The 13,361-nt window shown below is 41.1% G+C and overlaps 1 protein-coding gene across 1 annotated transcript; it reads right to left on the minus strand.

Moving 5' to 3' along the window:
* Window positions 1–953: 953 nt before the first annotated feature.
* POLR2M (RNA polymerase II subunit M) lies at window positions 954–9,933 on the minus strand. The gene is made up of 4 exons (XM_033189979.1): window positions 9,499–9,933; window positions 7,095–7,742; window positions 4,293–4,497; window positions 954–2,209 (listed from the first exon to the last, which is right to left on the minus strand). The coding sequence occupies exons 1-4, from the start codon at window positions 9,609–9,611 to the stop codon at window positions 2,066–2,068; spliced, it is 1,110 nt and encodes a 369-aa protein (XP_033045870.1). The 5' UTR covers window positions 9,612–9,933; the 3' UTR covers window positions 954–2,065.
* Window positions 9,934–13,361: the final 3,428 nt, after the last annotated feature.

A 13,361-nucleotide genomic window follows, 5' to 3' on the forward strand; every position in this document is an offset into this window, starting at 1 on the left:
GACAAAGGATGGACATTCTTAAGAACTTATAAGCCAAAAAAAGAGCAAATTCACCAGGTAACAGAAAAAATATGAATGAGCAATTCTCAAAAGAATGAATACAGAATGGCCAATGAACGTGAAAAAAACACAACCTTCACTAAGTAATAAAAAAAAATACAAATTTTAAATGTAGCCCTTTTCTGTAATTATTCAATTTGCAAAGATTTTAAGTAGTAATTTTCAATTCTGAGCGTTGGATATATTGCTAATGGGAATGTAAATGAACATGATCTCTGCGGTGAATGATTATATATAAAGATTCTCAAAAACATTTTCACCTAACAATTTCATTTCTAGAGCGGTCTCTTCTGGAAATAAGTCATTTTGTATAGATGTGATTATTTTAAGATGTTAATCACATCACTATTTACAGACTACATTATAATAAATAATCAAATTGCTGAATAGGAAATCAGTCTTAAAAGTCATGGTATACTCATGAAATAAAATATCCTACAGCTATCTAAAAAGCAAGATATTTAATATGGGAAAATGTTGACAATACATAGAGCAGACTACAAAGCAATGCACATTATGATTGCATTTTTGAGAAAATAAATATATAACTATGAATAGAAAAATAAGTAAAACCACAACATCAAAATGTTAACAGAGGTTATCTCCCTAGGTGAAAGGATTACAGGGAACTGTGTGTCCAGGCACATGAACTCTTCCATATCATCCAGCTTTCCAGAAATAACATCAAATTTTATGCTATGAAATCATTTACTATTACTTTTAAGAACTAAAACTAATGAGACTCTTAGATCAGTATACTTTTCACATTTGCTTGAAGTGGGTGAGGACTGAAAGCAATAACTACACCTGGAAGCAAATGTGAACAGTCTGTTTCAAAAGTAAAAGTTGTATTTAATTAAGTCCCAGTAAAACATCACCATTAGCATTCAAAGTTGTTCTAATTAATATTTTATTCTTCAACACTTTTAAAGACTCCAATATATTAGACAAAGAATTTTTTGATAATGTAAGTTAATTTCTCTGGAGACAATCATATAATCCTCTAAAATGACATGAACATTTATATATGAGACTGAAGTTTCTGCAGTCTGTATCTGCCTCTTTGGGGGAAAAAAAGTAGAGTACTGACAATTTTAACAACAACAACAACAAAAAATGCTTTCCTTACCAAACATTAATGTTCTGTACATGAACCTATCATCTGTGATAGCAAGGAACTCAAGCCAGGTGATGCACAAGCCTTCACCTAGCTCAGTTAGCTTGGACTTTTCCTGTACCAGATTTGCCTGAAGTAACATGAGGTTATTTAAAAAGACCTCCACCTAGGTTGCAGTGAGCCAAGATAGTGCCCCATTGCACTCCAGCCTAGGCGACAGAGCAAGACTCTAAAAAAAAAACCAAACCAAACAAACAAACAAAAAAACTCCACCTTCCAGCATCTACTCAAAAGGGAACTCCTTCCTAATCAGAAGAGAGAGAACATTCTTCCTAAGGGAAGACAGAAAAAGGAGAAGAGCATTTGGTAAGCATTCTCCATGCATGTCTTCCTAAGTATTTCACCTCCATTGTCTCAATAACCCCATGCAAACATGCATACAATTCTTTAGACTGCTTCCTTCATTACCCAAAAGAGAAGGGAACTACGTCTTCCTAATTGATTTTGGGTGCCTGGAACTATTTCACTGAAAGACATGTAATAAATGCTATTGGATAGTTAAGAATAAGGAAAAAAGCAAAGTTATCTCTTTTCATTTGGTTTAAAGAAAAAAAGTATGTTCTACTATATACTAAAATATCAGACCAATACACAATATATTGCAAAATTTTAATACCATGTGGTTAAACACAATATTCAAAAATTAAACTTTTCAAGCACATGAAAGTCATCTTCTGAAAGACAAACTAGGTTTTTTTTTTATAACTACCTTTGTGTAACTTTGTAAAATTACTTCCCTCAACAATATCTGACACTGATCTTGATACTAGTTAGAAAGTCTGATGTAAGATGATGACACCTCAATGTCAGTGATTTAGGAGATTATCTTCAGAATTCATCAGAGGACCAATCGTCATCTTCATCCCTTACTTCTCGGTATCTCCCTGAAGACTCCCCTTCTGGATTATAACTCCGCATTTTAATATTCAGTCTTTCAGCTAATTTTTGCGCTGCGAGCTTTGCTTGCATCTCCTTTAAAACAAAGAGCAAAGCAAAAAGTTACACATTCACATCTCTTCCTTTCAATTTTTCAATGGGAAGTTATCCAGATCAGCGATAAGAGGGGTACTGACACCTCACTGAGTGCTCCCTTGGGCAATACGAGCCTGTTGGCTGTGCCCTATCAGACCCAACTGGGTAATGCTTCTGACAGCTACCAGCCTACTAGACAGCACCAGCCTGCTACAGTTGAAGTTACTGACCTCCATTAATATACAACATTACATTGAAATACATTCCTCTATATAAGAAATTGAGTAATCAGCTTAGCACTACAACAGTTATAAATGCAGATGCATTAAATATGTGGGCACATGCACATGTATACACGCTCACATAACAATTTGACCTATCAAATGTCAAAAATGACTAATATTGTCTAGATTTCTACAACTGACAGAACCTTCTTCCCTAATAAAAATCATGACTTCTAGACTTGGGAATTACATTTCAATGGCAAAATGAAAATTAAGAAATTTATACTAAAAAGCTGACTATTCCTCTCCAAATAAAGTCCTACAGCTAGTATCTAATAAAAAGTCCAAGTAAATTTCAGACACTGGCAAAGTACCTAAAAACTGCTAAGGACTTCACCACCAACTCATGGTAGGTGGCAATGTCATTCCTAATTCCGTTCTTCCCTTTTCTCATGCTTTCTTGAGTTTCTTGATGTCTTCCTCTTCAAGCCATGAATATGGGTAAGTAAAAGGGGGAGCTATTACCTCTGCCAAGAAAACCAATTTAAAGATGAAGGGTTTAATTCAACCTAAAAATATCTTAGGATGGGCATTTAAGAGTCCAGAGACAACAAACACTTCCTCAATGCTACGGTCATACCTAGGCAGTAATTTTAATGCACTGAGAGAAAGAAATATAGGTTTTTTTAAAAAGAGCACCTTGAAAATGCCAATCCATGCCAAGGCTTTTATGAAAAGCCAAGGCAGATTAACAGCCTGTTTTGCCGGGTTTTTTTGAGGCAGGGTCTCACTCTGTCACCCAAGACTGTACAGAGTGCAGTGGTGCGATTGCAGCTCACTGCAGCCTCGACCTCCTGGGTCCAAGCAATCCTCCCACCCCAGTCTCACAGGTAGCTGGGACCACAGCTGCGTGCCACAATGCCCGGCTAATTTTTTGGTAAAGATGGAGTCTAGCTATGTTGCCCAGGCTGGTCTCGAACTCCTGAACAGCCTGGTGTGATACTGGCTGGTACACTAGTACCTGACTAAAATCTAGCTAAGCAACACCTAGGAAGTGAGACAGGATACTGTTCTCCTGGAGGCTAAAACTGTTACTAAATACTTCTAAACTTTTCTATTCCCCTGTGGTCCTTCACACTTATTTTCTCCCATCCAATTACTCTGTATGCAAAATCTCAACATACAAGTTTAAAGTTCAATGCAAAACACATGGAAACAAAGTGCTATGCAAAATTGATTAAGTTGCCAAAAGCAGGAAATATTTTCTCTTCACACGGGCCTGCGGATTATGCTCTGAAGCAGTGTCTCACTGTCTGCTGGCTATACAACATTATCCTCCCACTCCTTCTATGCCCTCCCCTGTACTGCAGGAGATGGAAGCCTGGGAACTACATTTTCCTCATTCTCTAACAAGGAGTCTGGGTTACAGACCACCACTGAGAAGCTGTCACATGGGTTTTACAAGGTGAAAGGGAGAGATGCGATGCTACTACTATCCTAACAGGAACAGGCAGGTACATGAGCTTCAAGACATGAAATTCTACAATAGTCTCCCCACATTTCCTGGCAAATCACCACTTTCATGTTGAAGGTAGCTGTGATCACCTCTAGCCATTTCCTGCAGTTCTAGCAACTTTATGACTCTCTGAAAACTAATGGCATAGGTCTCTGAAAACTAGTGGCATAGGTCTCTGAAAACGAATGGCATAGGTCTCTGAAAACTAGTGGCACAGGTCTGAGCTCATGGAAGCACCTAATCCCCTCTGTTCCATTCCTTCCTCCTTGAACCTGGAGTAAATTCTGGCTTATGTAAGAGGCACCAAACAAACAGACAAGAAGAAAAATAATACTCTAAATACCTCATAATTCTGTTTCTGTTGTTTCTGAAGTGCCAAAGATTCTTCTATGGAGAGCAGCTGCGTGGGCATATGGTGAAGCGGTAGAAGCCGAGCTGCTGTGATGTCATCAAGATGCTGCTTATCCCTGCGCCGCCGCTCTTCTGAGGAAATAGGAGACCCGCTCTTCTGACAATGACTAGACGAATCATTTTGTCGAAAAGGTAACCTGATGGAAGGAAAACTTGTGCTATACAATCAGACTATTTTATTTGTAGACACATTTAAAACATTCACACAAATGGCCTTTACCTTAGCAATTAATTCTCCTCCAAAGGTAATAGTAAGCAGTTAACCAGTATTTATTGCTCTAACAAACAGGGATGTGTTTGTGTGCATACAGGCTCTTTGCCTTTTCCTTCCTTATTCAAACCTTATATTTCATCTGGAGCTTTTTTTTTCATTTATTCATTCAAAGAACATTTGCAAAAGGGCTTATTGCCCAGTAGAAAGAAAGAAACATGTAAAGTTTCAGTGCAATATAATACCAGAGGTACTATGACAGGTATCTCAACAAGATACATTGGAACATAAGGAAATGGCCAGTTGTAGTGGGAGACAGGGAGGCTGTCAGAAAAGCTTCTAAAAACCTTTGAACAGTCTTGGAATAATTGCTTACCATTTAAATAAGGAGAGAAGTGCATCCCAGCAAGGGGAGTGAGAGAAAGTACAGAAGGTAAAGAGACTCAGCTTTTCTGGCTACACAGAAAAGACAGCCAGAAAGAAGGCTGGGAAGTAGGCTGGGCCCAGACTGCAATGAAGAGTTCTCCGCAACAAATTCAGATGTCCATCTTACAAATTTCACTGTGGGAGCAGTGGAGACTGACTGGCAGTTAAGACTAGAGGTAGAAGAGGCCACAATTATAGCCCGAGAGAGATGAGTCTTCACTTCGACAGAAGATGAAGAACAATTATAGAGATGAAGATCAAAGAAATAAGTAGGTCTTCATGGCTAGCAGATATGGAGATGAGAAAAATGGAAGATACCTTAGGGGAAGAAAACAAAGAACGTGGTGGTACTATTAGGAAATATGGAAATTACCTTGGAAAGAACAGAAGTTCCACTTTGTACATGATTAAGCTGAGGTGCCTAGGAACACCCAAGTGGTCAAGTTTCACGGTTAATTGGCTATGCAAACCTAAAGTTCTGGGAAGATCTGGGATAGAGGTGGACAGGGGTCAGCCTCCAGCATGCAGGTGATACATGAAACCAGAACAGTATGCAAAAGGAGGAGCAGAAAGGACCCAAAGGCACTACCTGACCCCACCTGCCAACCTCCAAGCCACTTCTCACATGGAACCCTCTAAATCCCTGTCTATGGCCTAAATACTCCTCAAGGCCCTGTCTTTCCTGTTCTCCTCTAACGATACAGAAGGCTCCCTGTCTCTTAAACTTCCTGAATTCTTAGTAGCCCTCATCACTATTCCCTTATCTCTCTCCCACTCCCAGCTAAATGACCATAATACAGAACTGGGATTAATGTATTCTTTGTTGTATTTATTGACTAGATGATGGTTCTAGTTTTCTAAAATGTCATCCTGGAAGTGAAGAAAGACACCTCACTGTACACAAGAGATGACTTGATCACATTAATGTAGTATAATCCTGATTTTCTATACAGCAGAAATAAAATGTTTTGTGGTTAAAATGAATGCTGGGGTGGAGTTAAAGTCTAACAAAAAAGAAGCATGTTTTAGGCACTTTTCACTAGAGATTTTCTGTTTTTCAAAGAAAGGTAGTAGTAATTTAACTTTCTATTTGATGTTACATACTTGTAAATACGGTATAGGAAGGTACCTTTTGAGTTGAATGTTACATTTGCTGCAAGTAAATAGCAACTATTTTCAAAAAGACTTTACTTTTCCTGAAATTTCAGAAACAAATTTATGGCAAGGAACTGATAAGGAGAGTTTTTGCCTATCCTGCCTGAATCTATTTTCACAGTTTTTCAAACTCTTCTCAGCTTCCTTCCCCCTGAAACTGTTATTATGCAGCTTAACTCTTTTCCAAGGGTGTAAACCTTGGGTCCTCATCTAGCTCTGAAACTCCTTGAAGAACATAGTGTTGTATTACATTATACAGGTATACATTACAGCCATGTTTTTAAACTTGAGATATAACATCAAAAAGGCAAAGGAGTTTAAGAATCTTGACTTCACTGTGTCCCCACACCTGCTGCTTGCTTACATTTAGTGAGCATACAAATAATTTTTGCTGGAAAGCCCATCAGCTCCTGCAATTGCTTTACCCTTAGTTCACAGACTAATCAAAGAGAGTACACTTTGATACTACACTAATCAGAGTTGTACACTAAAAAATGGTTCTGAAAAAAAGCAGTCATAATAAATTCTCTCCAACTCTGTTTATTATGAAATATTGGCTAAGCATCCTGAAATTTAATACTCTCCCAAGTGCTATTTAAGACCCTGTCAATTGTTTGGTTTCAAAACTACATATTTTTCAACATGAACCTTCCACTCCAGCCAGGCTGGTCTCAGTATTTCCACCATATGTTCTTTCCTAACTACAAGTAGTTCTCATACAAAGCCCGTGGAACTTAGAGCATTCTCCTTATTTAAGAGAAAAGGTCTTATTATAAGTTGCCCAAGCTGGTCTACAACTCCTGGACACAAGCTGTCTTCCCACCTCAGCCTCCTGAGTAGCCTAGAACTACAGGCAAGCACCACCACACCCAGTTTCTCTTAACTTTTTGAGTTCAACAAATATCATGTTCCTGTTATAGGCCTGTTTCCGATGGTACTTACACATTGGTTTTAAATTTATGCAGCTGGGGCAATGGATTTTTGGCTCTCATTTCCAGCACTTCCATGTAATGAGGCTTCTTCTGAGTCCCACTAGAAAGGTCTGTCAAGTTCTTAGTACTTGCGTTTTCTTCTGACTGTTGTTCACCTTGGTCTGCAATGGTGATCCTCTGTAACCTGTCAATAAACAGGTTGTCAACGCTGCTGGAAGTATCTTCTGCTTGACTTGAAACACGATGCTGCAGGTGATGCTCACTAGCTTCAGATGAAGGCGGTACCCCGTCTCTGTTGCTGGAAGCTGGGCCCTTAATCACTGTGTACTCAACCTCTGGAGTCTCTCCATCACCTTCATGAGTAGGATGTCCAAGTCCCTGGTTTTGTGAGGTTGTTTTAGATGACTTGATATTATCTACAGAGGAACACCCAGGAACTAGTGATGAAGTATCAAGTATCGGGTCAGAATTCTGGGCCTTATCTGTACCCACATCAACTTCTGCAATTGCTTTTTGCCTTAGCTTACAGTCTAAACTAACAGGGTGAAACAGTTCACTTTTTCTTCTAATTTCTTCATGTTCTGCAACAGCAGCTTTCAGTTTGGCAACAGAGTCAAAGATCTTTTTACCTTTGTCGGGCAATTTGCAAATGAATTTTCTGTCAAATGGAAAAGAATACATATATATTACAGCCATGTTTTTAACTTGACATATAACACTAAAAAGGCAAAGCATTATCTTCAAAGAAAGAAAAGCTGATTTTTAAGTCAAATATCTGATTTCTAACCGCCCCAAAACAGGAATAAAACAAATAAAACGGTCATTATCCAAATAGCACAAAAAACAAGGGAATGCAGGAAGAATAGGGAATATATGCCTCATTTGTCTCAGCAAATTAGAATTTCGGCAAAAGTATTTTAAGCATGTAATAATCACATAAGACATTCCAAGAACCAGTAGTCATTAAAGTGCAATCGCCACAATTTAGGGATGGGGTGGAGTGTGGGGATGGGCCTATTAGGTTAAAACTACTTTCATAATAATACTAAGATGTTATTTCCCTCTCATTTTCTCACATGGGTACGGTGGAGTTTTCCAGAGGCTACATGACATGTGATGACATCATTGTTCTAGAATAGAATGTGTGCTTGTGTATACTTATGTTTTAAAGACTTCAGCTGTATTTCTGATAAGTAAATAAACTTCACTAGACAGAACACATAAAATAGCTCTTTGGGATGTCAAAAATTCTCAAAGTATAAAGGAGTCCTGAGACCAAAAAGTTAATTCACTGCTATAGATTAAAAACCTATTCTCACAAGGTCAAAACACCTGCCTTGATCCCAATCAATTATTTATTTGTCCCTTTTGCTGGATGACAGAGTTCCTTTTTTGATTCTCTTTTCTTTAATTATACAATAAATGGAGATAAAAATCTTAGGTCCTTTGTTCTTTTTGACACTACATTCATTCCCACAATTTCAACTATTAACAACACTCTACAACTGAAATTCCTATGTTTTCTATATTTTTCCAGAGTTCTCTCTTTCTTGAGCCTAATGACAACTTCTCCAGCTTTTAAGTGTTTGGTTTTCAATTAGTCAAATGTCTGTCCTGCTCTCTCCTCAACTCTGCACACCTCACGTAAAATCAACCATGGATCTATTCCTCTCCCTGAATATTCCTATTTTTGCTAGTGGTCTTCCATACAGATTGGAAAACTCAGCCATCTCTGTCAACTACATTTAAATGACTCTATGCTTAAAAGTTCTCCCAATCCCTTCCTAGTTCACTTTCTTACAACTGTCTCGTGGGGAGCCTCTCTGAAAACAGCCATCTACTGTCTCCCGCTTTTTATTCCTTCAAACCATCTTTTGCAACAAGCTGCTAAACAAAGCTGCCTAAAAAACAAAATCACTTTTATCACGTGGCTCCCTTGCTAAAATCCGTTAAATCAACCAGTTGAATGAGGGTCGAACTTTCCCGGCCTAATACACCCCTCTTCATATCCCACTCTTCCCATTTCCTACGGTTCCTGTAAGCGTATAATCCAGAGATGACGCTGACAATTTGTTATGGGTTAGGGGTGCGGGCGACAAAAGGGTTTAGAATGAAGACTCTTGCTTCATGGAACCAACACAGTCCCCGGGTAAATAAAACCAACGAGGGGCTACTAACTGCCTGCAACGCTAAGTAGCCGTTCAGTCCGAGCCATCCTCGCAGGCATACGTGCCTGGCCAGGAAGAGACACGGCTCTGCGGCAGCAAGCCCTCCGTCCACTCGCCCGTAGGACTGAGGCGAATGTGACTGAGGCAAGGTCACCTTCCAGGGAAGGAAACAGAGTGGGGGAGGGGAGCGCCCAGGGAGCTCGAGCTGAAGGAGCCTGGCGGAGACTCCGCGGGACCCCAGCTTACTCGTTGCGCAAAAGTCTCTCCTGGCGCTTCAACATTTCCCGCAGCTCCACCAAACTCCGCTGCCCCAAGTCCTCGGGAGCTTGGGGCTCGAAGCCGCGGGGCAGCGAGGACATTCTGCACAGGCTGAGGCTGGCGCGGCGGCGGGCACTCGGCTTCCTCGGCAGGCCCCGCTGCTAGCGCCGGATCCGCGGACTGCGGTGACTCCGGGGCTCGAGCGGGAGTCGCCATTTTCCCGGAAGAACGGGGTCTTCCTCGAGCCGAATCGAGCTTTATTGAAATGCCGGAAACAAACACGGACCGGGAGAAGGGGGCGTCCGGAGGAGCGCTAAAGGACGGAAATTACGTCGGAGGACGCCGGCGCCTCGGCTTGGCGCCCTTTCCCTTCGTGTGAGCATTCATCCGGTTGTCAGCAGTTCATAGGTTTATACAAAAAGTATTTGACGCCAGCGTGACCTCACCAAGCACTATGTGTTAGTCAACAAATAGCCACGTCCTCTGTTGTAGTTGGGGTTTACAGAGTTGGCGCGGGGGACGGAGGGACGGAGAATCAAATAATAATATAATAGTGACGTTGGGATGGGCACCTGGGAAGGTATCTCTGAGAAGTGAAATACAAGTCGAAACCTGAAAGAGGAGTTGGCCATTAATAAGGTAGAGGAGAGTGCGGGACAGGATTTGGGAGACTCCGGCCTGTGTGTGGTGCCTCCTAGCTCAGCTTACGGACGTCCTGAAATGTTAAAGTTGGAAGGTTCCTTAGAATCAGCGATTCTTTTCGGGGCTCAATGCATTTGGAGCAGGACTTCATTTGTGGCACTGCCTCAGGCATTGTTAAGACATTTGGTGTTTCTGGCTTCTGCCTGCTAGGTGCCATGGCACTCCCAAGTCATTGCAAAAATCCAAAATGTCTCCACCAACATACATTTCCAAAGGCCCACAAGAGGTGATGAGGGAGTGGGAGCAGCTGTAGAAACTGGTTGAGGACCTTTTCTAATTTTCTACTTTGCCTGTAGAAAAACAGAGGCATGAAAACTGAAATAAATATTCCCAGGGCACAAAACCAGTAAGTGACAGCACCAGATTTCAAACCCAAAAGCCCAGCTGCTTTTCCAACACACTAATTTGAAAATTCCCTTCTTCACTTTAGGCCCATCTCCAAATGTGCAAAATTGTTGAAAAGACTTTTTTTTTATTTTTTCCCCCAGCTGTTGAGAAGAAGGCAGTTTAGTAAGTATTGGACACAGCTTTTAGTTTCTTGTTATAGTTCACCTACCAGAGATACCAGAGATGCATCCCAATGGAAAGAGTAGGAAGACATGCAGTCGCAGCAGATGTCACTTGGGAGGTTTGAACACCCCCATAACCTCCAAAACCACTGCCCTCCCCCGATTTTTTTTTTTTTTTTTTTTTTTTTTTTTTGAGACAGAGTCTCGCTCTGCTGCCCAGGCTGGAGTGCTGTGGGCGGATCTCAGCTCACTGCAAGCTCCGCCTCCTGGGTTCACACCATTCTCCTGCCTCAGCCTCCCGAGTAGCTGGGACTACAGGCGACTGCCATCTCGCCCGGCTAATTTTTTGTATTTTTTAGTAGAGACGGGGTTTCACCGTGTTAGCCAGGATGGTCTCGATCTCCTGACCTCGTGATCCGCCCGTCTCGGCCTCCCAAAGTGCTGGGATTACAGGCTTGAGCCACCGCGCCCGGCTCCCTGATTTTTTTATATAGGAAATTGAAGTTGTCTCAATCCTATGTAAGATGCTATATTAACACAAGCAGCTCCGTCCCAAAGAGACAGAAGATCTAAGTAAACTCCAAAGCTATTCCAGGGAGCACAATTGTAACCATTTCTCTATCCCCCCAATCTAGTCCATTCAGATCAGATTCATTAATATATCAAAATAAGTTTTCTCTGTATAAGACTTGCTTTCAAGGGCATTAATAACCTGCTCCAGCATTGGCTGAATGAGAAATAGGTAAGCTCCTCGAGTCAGATGGTTGTCTGCAGTGTTGACAAAAAAAAAAAAAAAAAGACTCCATAAAATATTGAAGAGATGTATTCTGTACCAAATATGAGTGAGTATGGCCCGTCACACAGCCCTCAGGGGATGCTGAGAACACATGCCCAAGGTGGTCGGTGCACAGCTTGGTTTTATACATTTTAGGGAGACATGAGACATCAATCAAATACATTTAAGATACACATTGGCTTAATCCAGAAGGGTGAGACAACTCAAAGCAGAGCGGGTGTGGGGGAAGATGGGCTTCCAAGTTATAGGTAGATTTAAATTTTTTTCTGATTGGCAATTGATTTAAAGGAACATCTAGGTTACCATAAGAAGTTGTGGAGACCGAAGTTTTATCATGTAGATGAAGCCTCCAGTTAGCAGGCTTCAGAGAAAGTAAGTTGTAAGTGTTTCTTATCAGACTTAAGGTATATGTTGATATTAAATGCTGTGCAGCTTTTCCTGGATTCTAAAAGAAAGAAGGGCGTAATGAGGCATGTCTGACCTCCCCTTCCCATCATGGCCTAAGCCAGTCTTTTAGGTTAAATTTGGAGGACCCTGGACTACAGGAGGAAGTTCATTCAGATGGTTGAGGGGGGGCCTTCAAATTTTATTTTTGGTTACAGTGGTAAGCGCCCCACAAGCCTCCCTCGCCCCACCCCTGGACCCCAGCTGGAAGCCTTTATTTCCCCCACAGTAGTGAACTCCCCATGCGCTGATTGTGGGCCACAGGTGTCCCCAAGGCACGGATGCCTTTCTTTCAGGCCTCAGAATTTTGCCCCCTTCTGTTACCCTTTTTTGGAAGGCTGTCTCTCCTCCCGTTGCCAATTATAAGTCTTGGCTCAAGTCTCACCTCCTCCCTGAACTTTCCTAGGTTATTCCAAACTAAATTTCTCTTTCTTTTGAGCACAACTATAGGGCTTAAAGTTGGAACCTCACTGCATGAAGCATATTATACTTCTCTAATTGTGTTATGCATCAAGATTTCTTTTTCCTTTCCTAACAGAATTGTAGAGTCCTTTCTGTGAGGGAGCTATACTTGTACTTTTTCTGTCTCCCCTCAGGAACATAGCAGGTACTAATTGACACAATCTCCTTCTCTCTTATTTTTTTCTCTACCTTTCCCTCATATTCCTCTTTCTCTTAATGAAATGTTTCTTATATACAAATCTTAGACTTTTTACATAATTAATCATAATTACTGTGTAGATATTTTCAGTGCTTTGGGATAGAATCTTTTATACAGTATGGCTTAGGGCTTCAAGATATCATAATACAAATCTGAATTCTTACCAGCATCCAAGCACAAACTGTCTAATTTTGTCAGTAACCAAGAGGCATGGCAAGTAGAAAACATCACTGTACAACAGAAGCAGGTTACTTGCAGGCTATTCACACTTCAGAATGAAAATAGGCAAAGTATTCTTTTATAATTTATCAAACAAACAAAAAATAAGTGTCTAGGACACAAATTTTCACAGCAGTGTCTAGAGAAAGATATAAATAACAATGGAGAAATGAAGACTAAAGAGAGAAACAACGAATGCTACAGGTTATACCTGTTTGTAGCTGAACTAAACACTTGAAAGGAAATGGAGCCCGCAAACCACAGACAACTCATCTCTGCTAAAGAATTCCAGTTGCGCCGGGCGCGGTGGCTCAAGCCTGTAATCCCAGCACTTTGGGAGGCCGAGACGGGCGGATCACGAGGTCAGGAGATCGAGACCATCCTGGCTAATACGGTGAAACCCCGTTTCTACTAAAAAATACAAAAAACTAGCCGGGCGACGAGGCGGGCGCCTGTAGTCCTAGCTACTCGGGAGGCTGAGACAGGAGAATGGCGTGAACCCGGGAGGCGGAGCTTGCAG

This window comes from Trachypithecus francoisi, unplaced genomic scaffold (genome assembly GCF_009764315.1).
Source record: "Trachypithecus francoisi isolate TF-2019V2 unplaced genomic scaffold, Tfra_2.0 Lachesis_group3, whole genome shotgun sequence".
NCBI lineage: Eukaryota > Metazoa > Chordata > Mammalia > Primates > Cercopithecidae > Trachypithecus > Trachypithecus francoisi.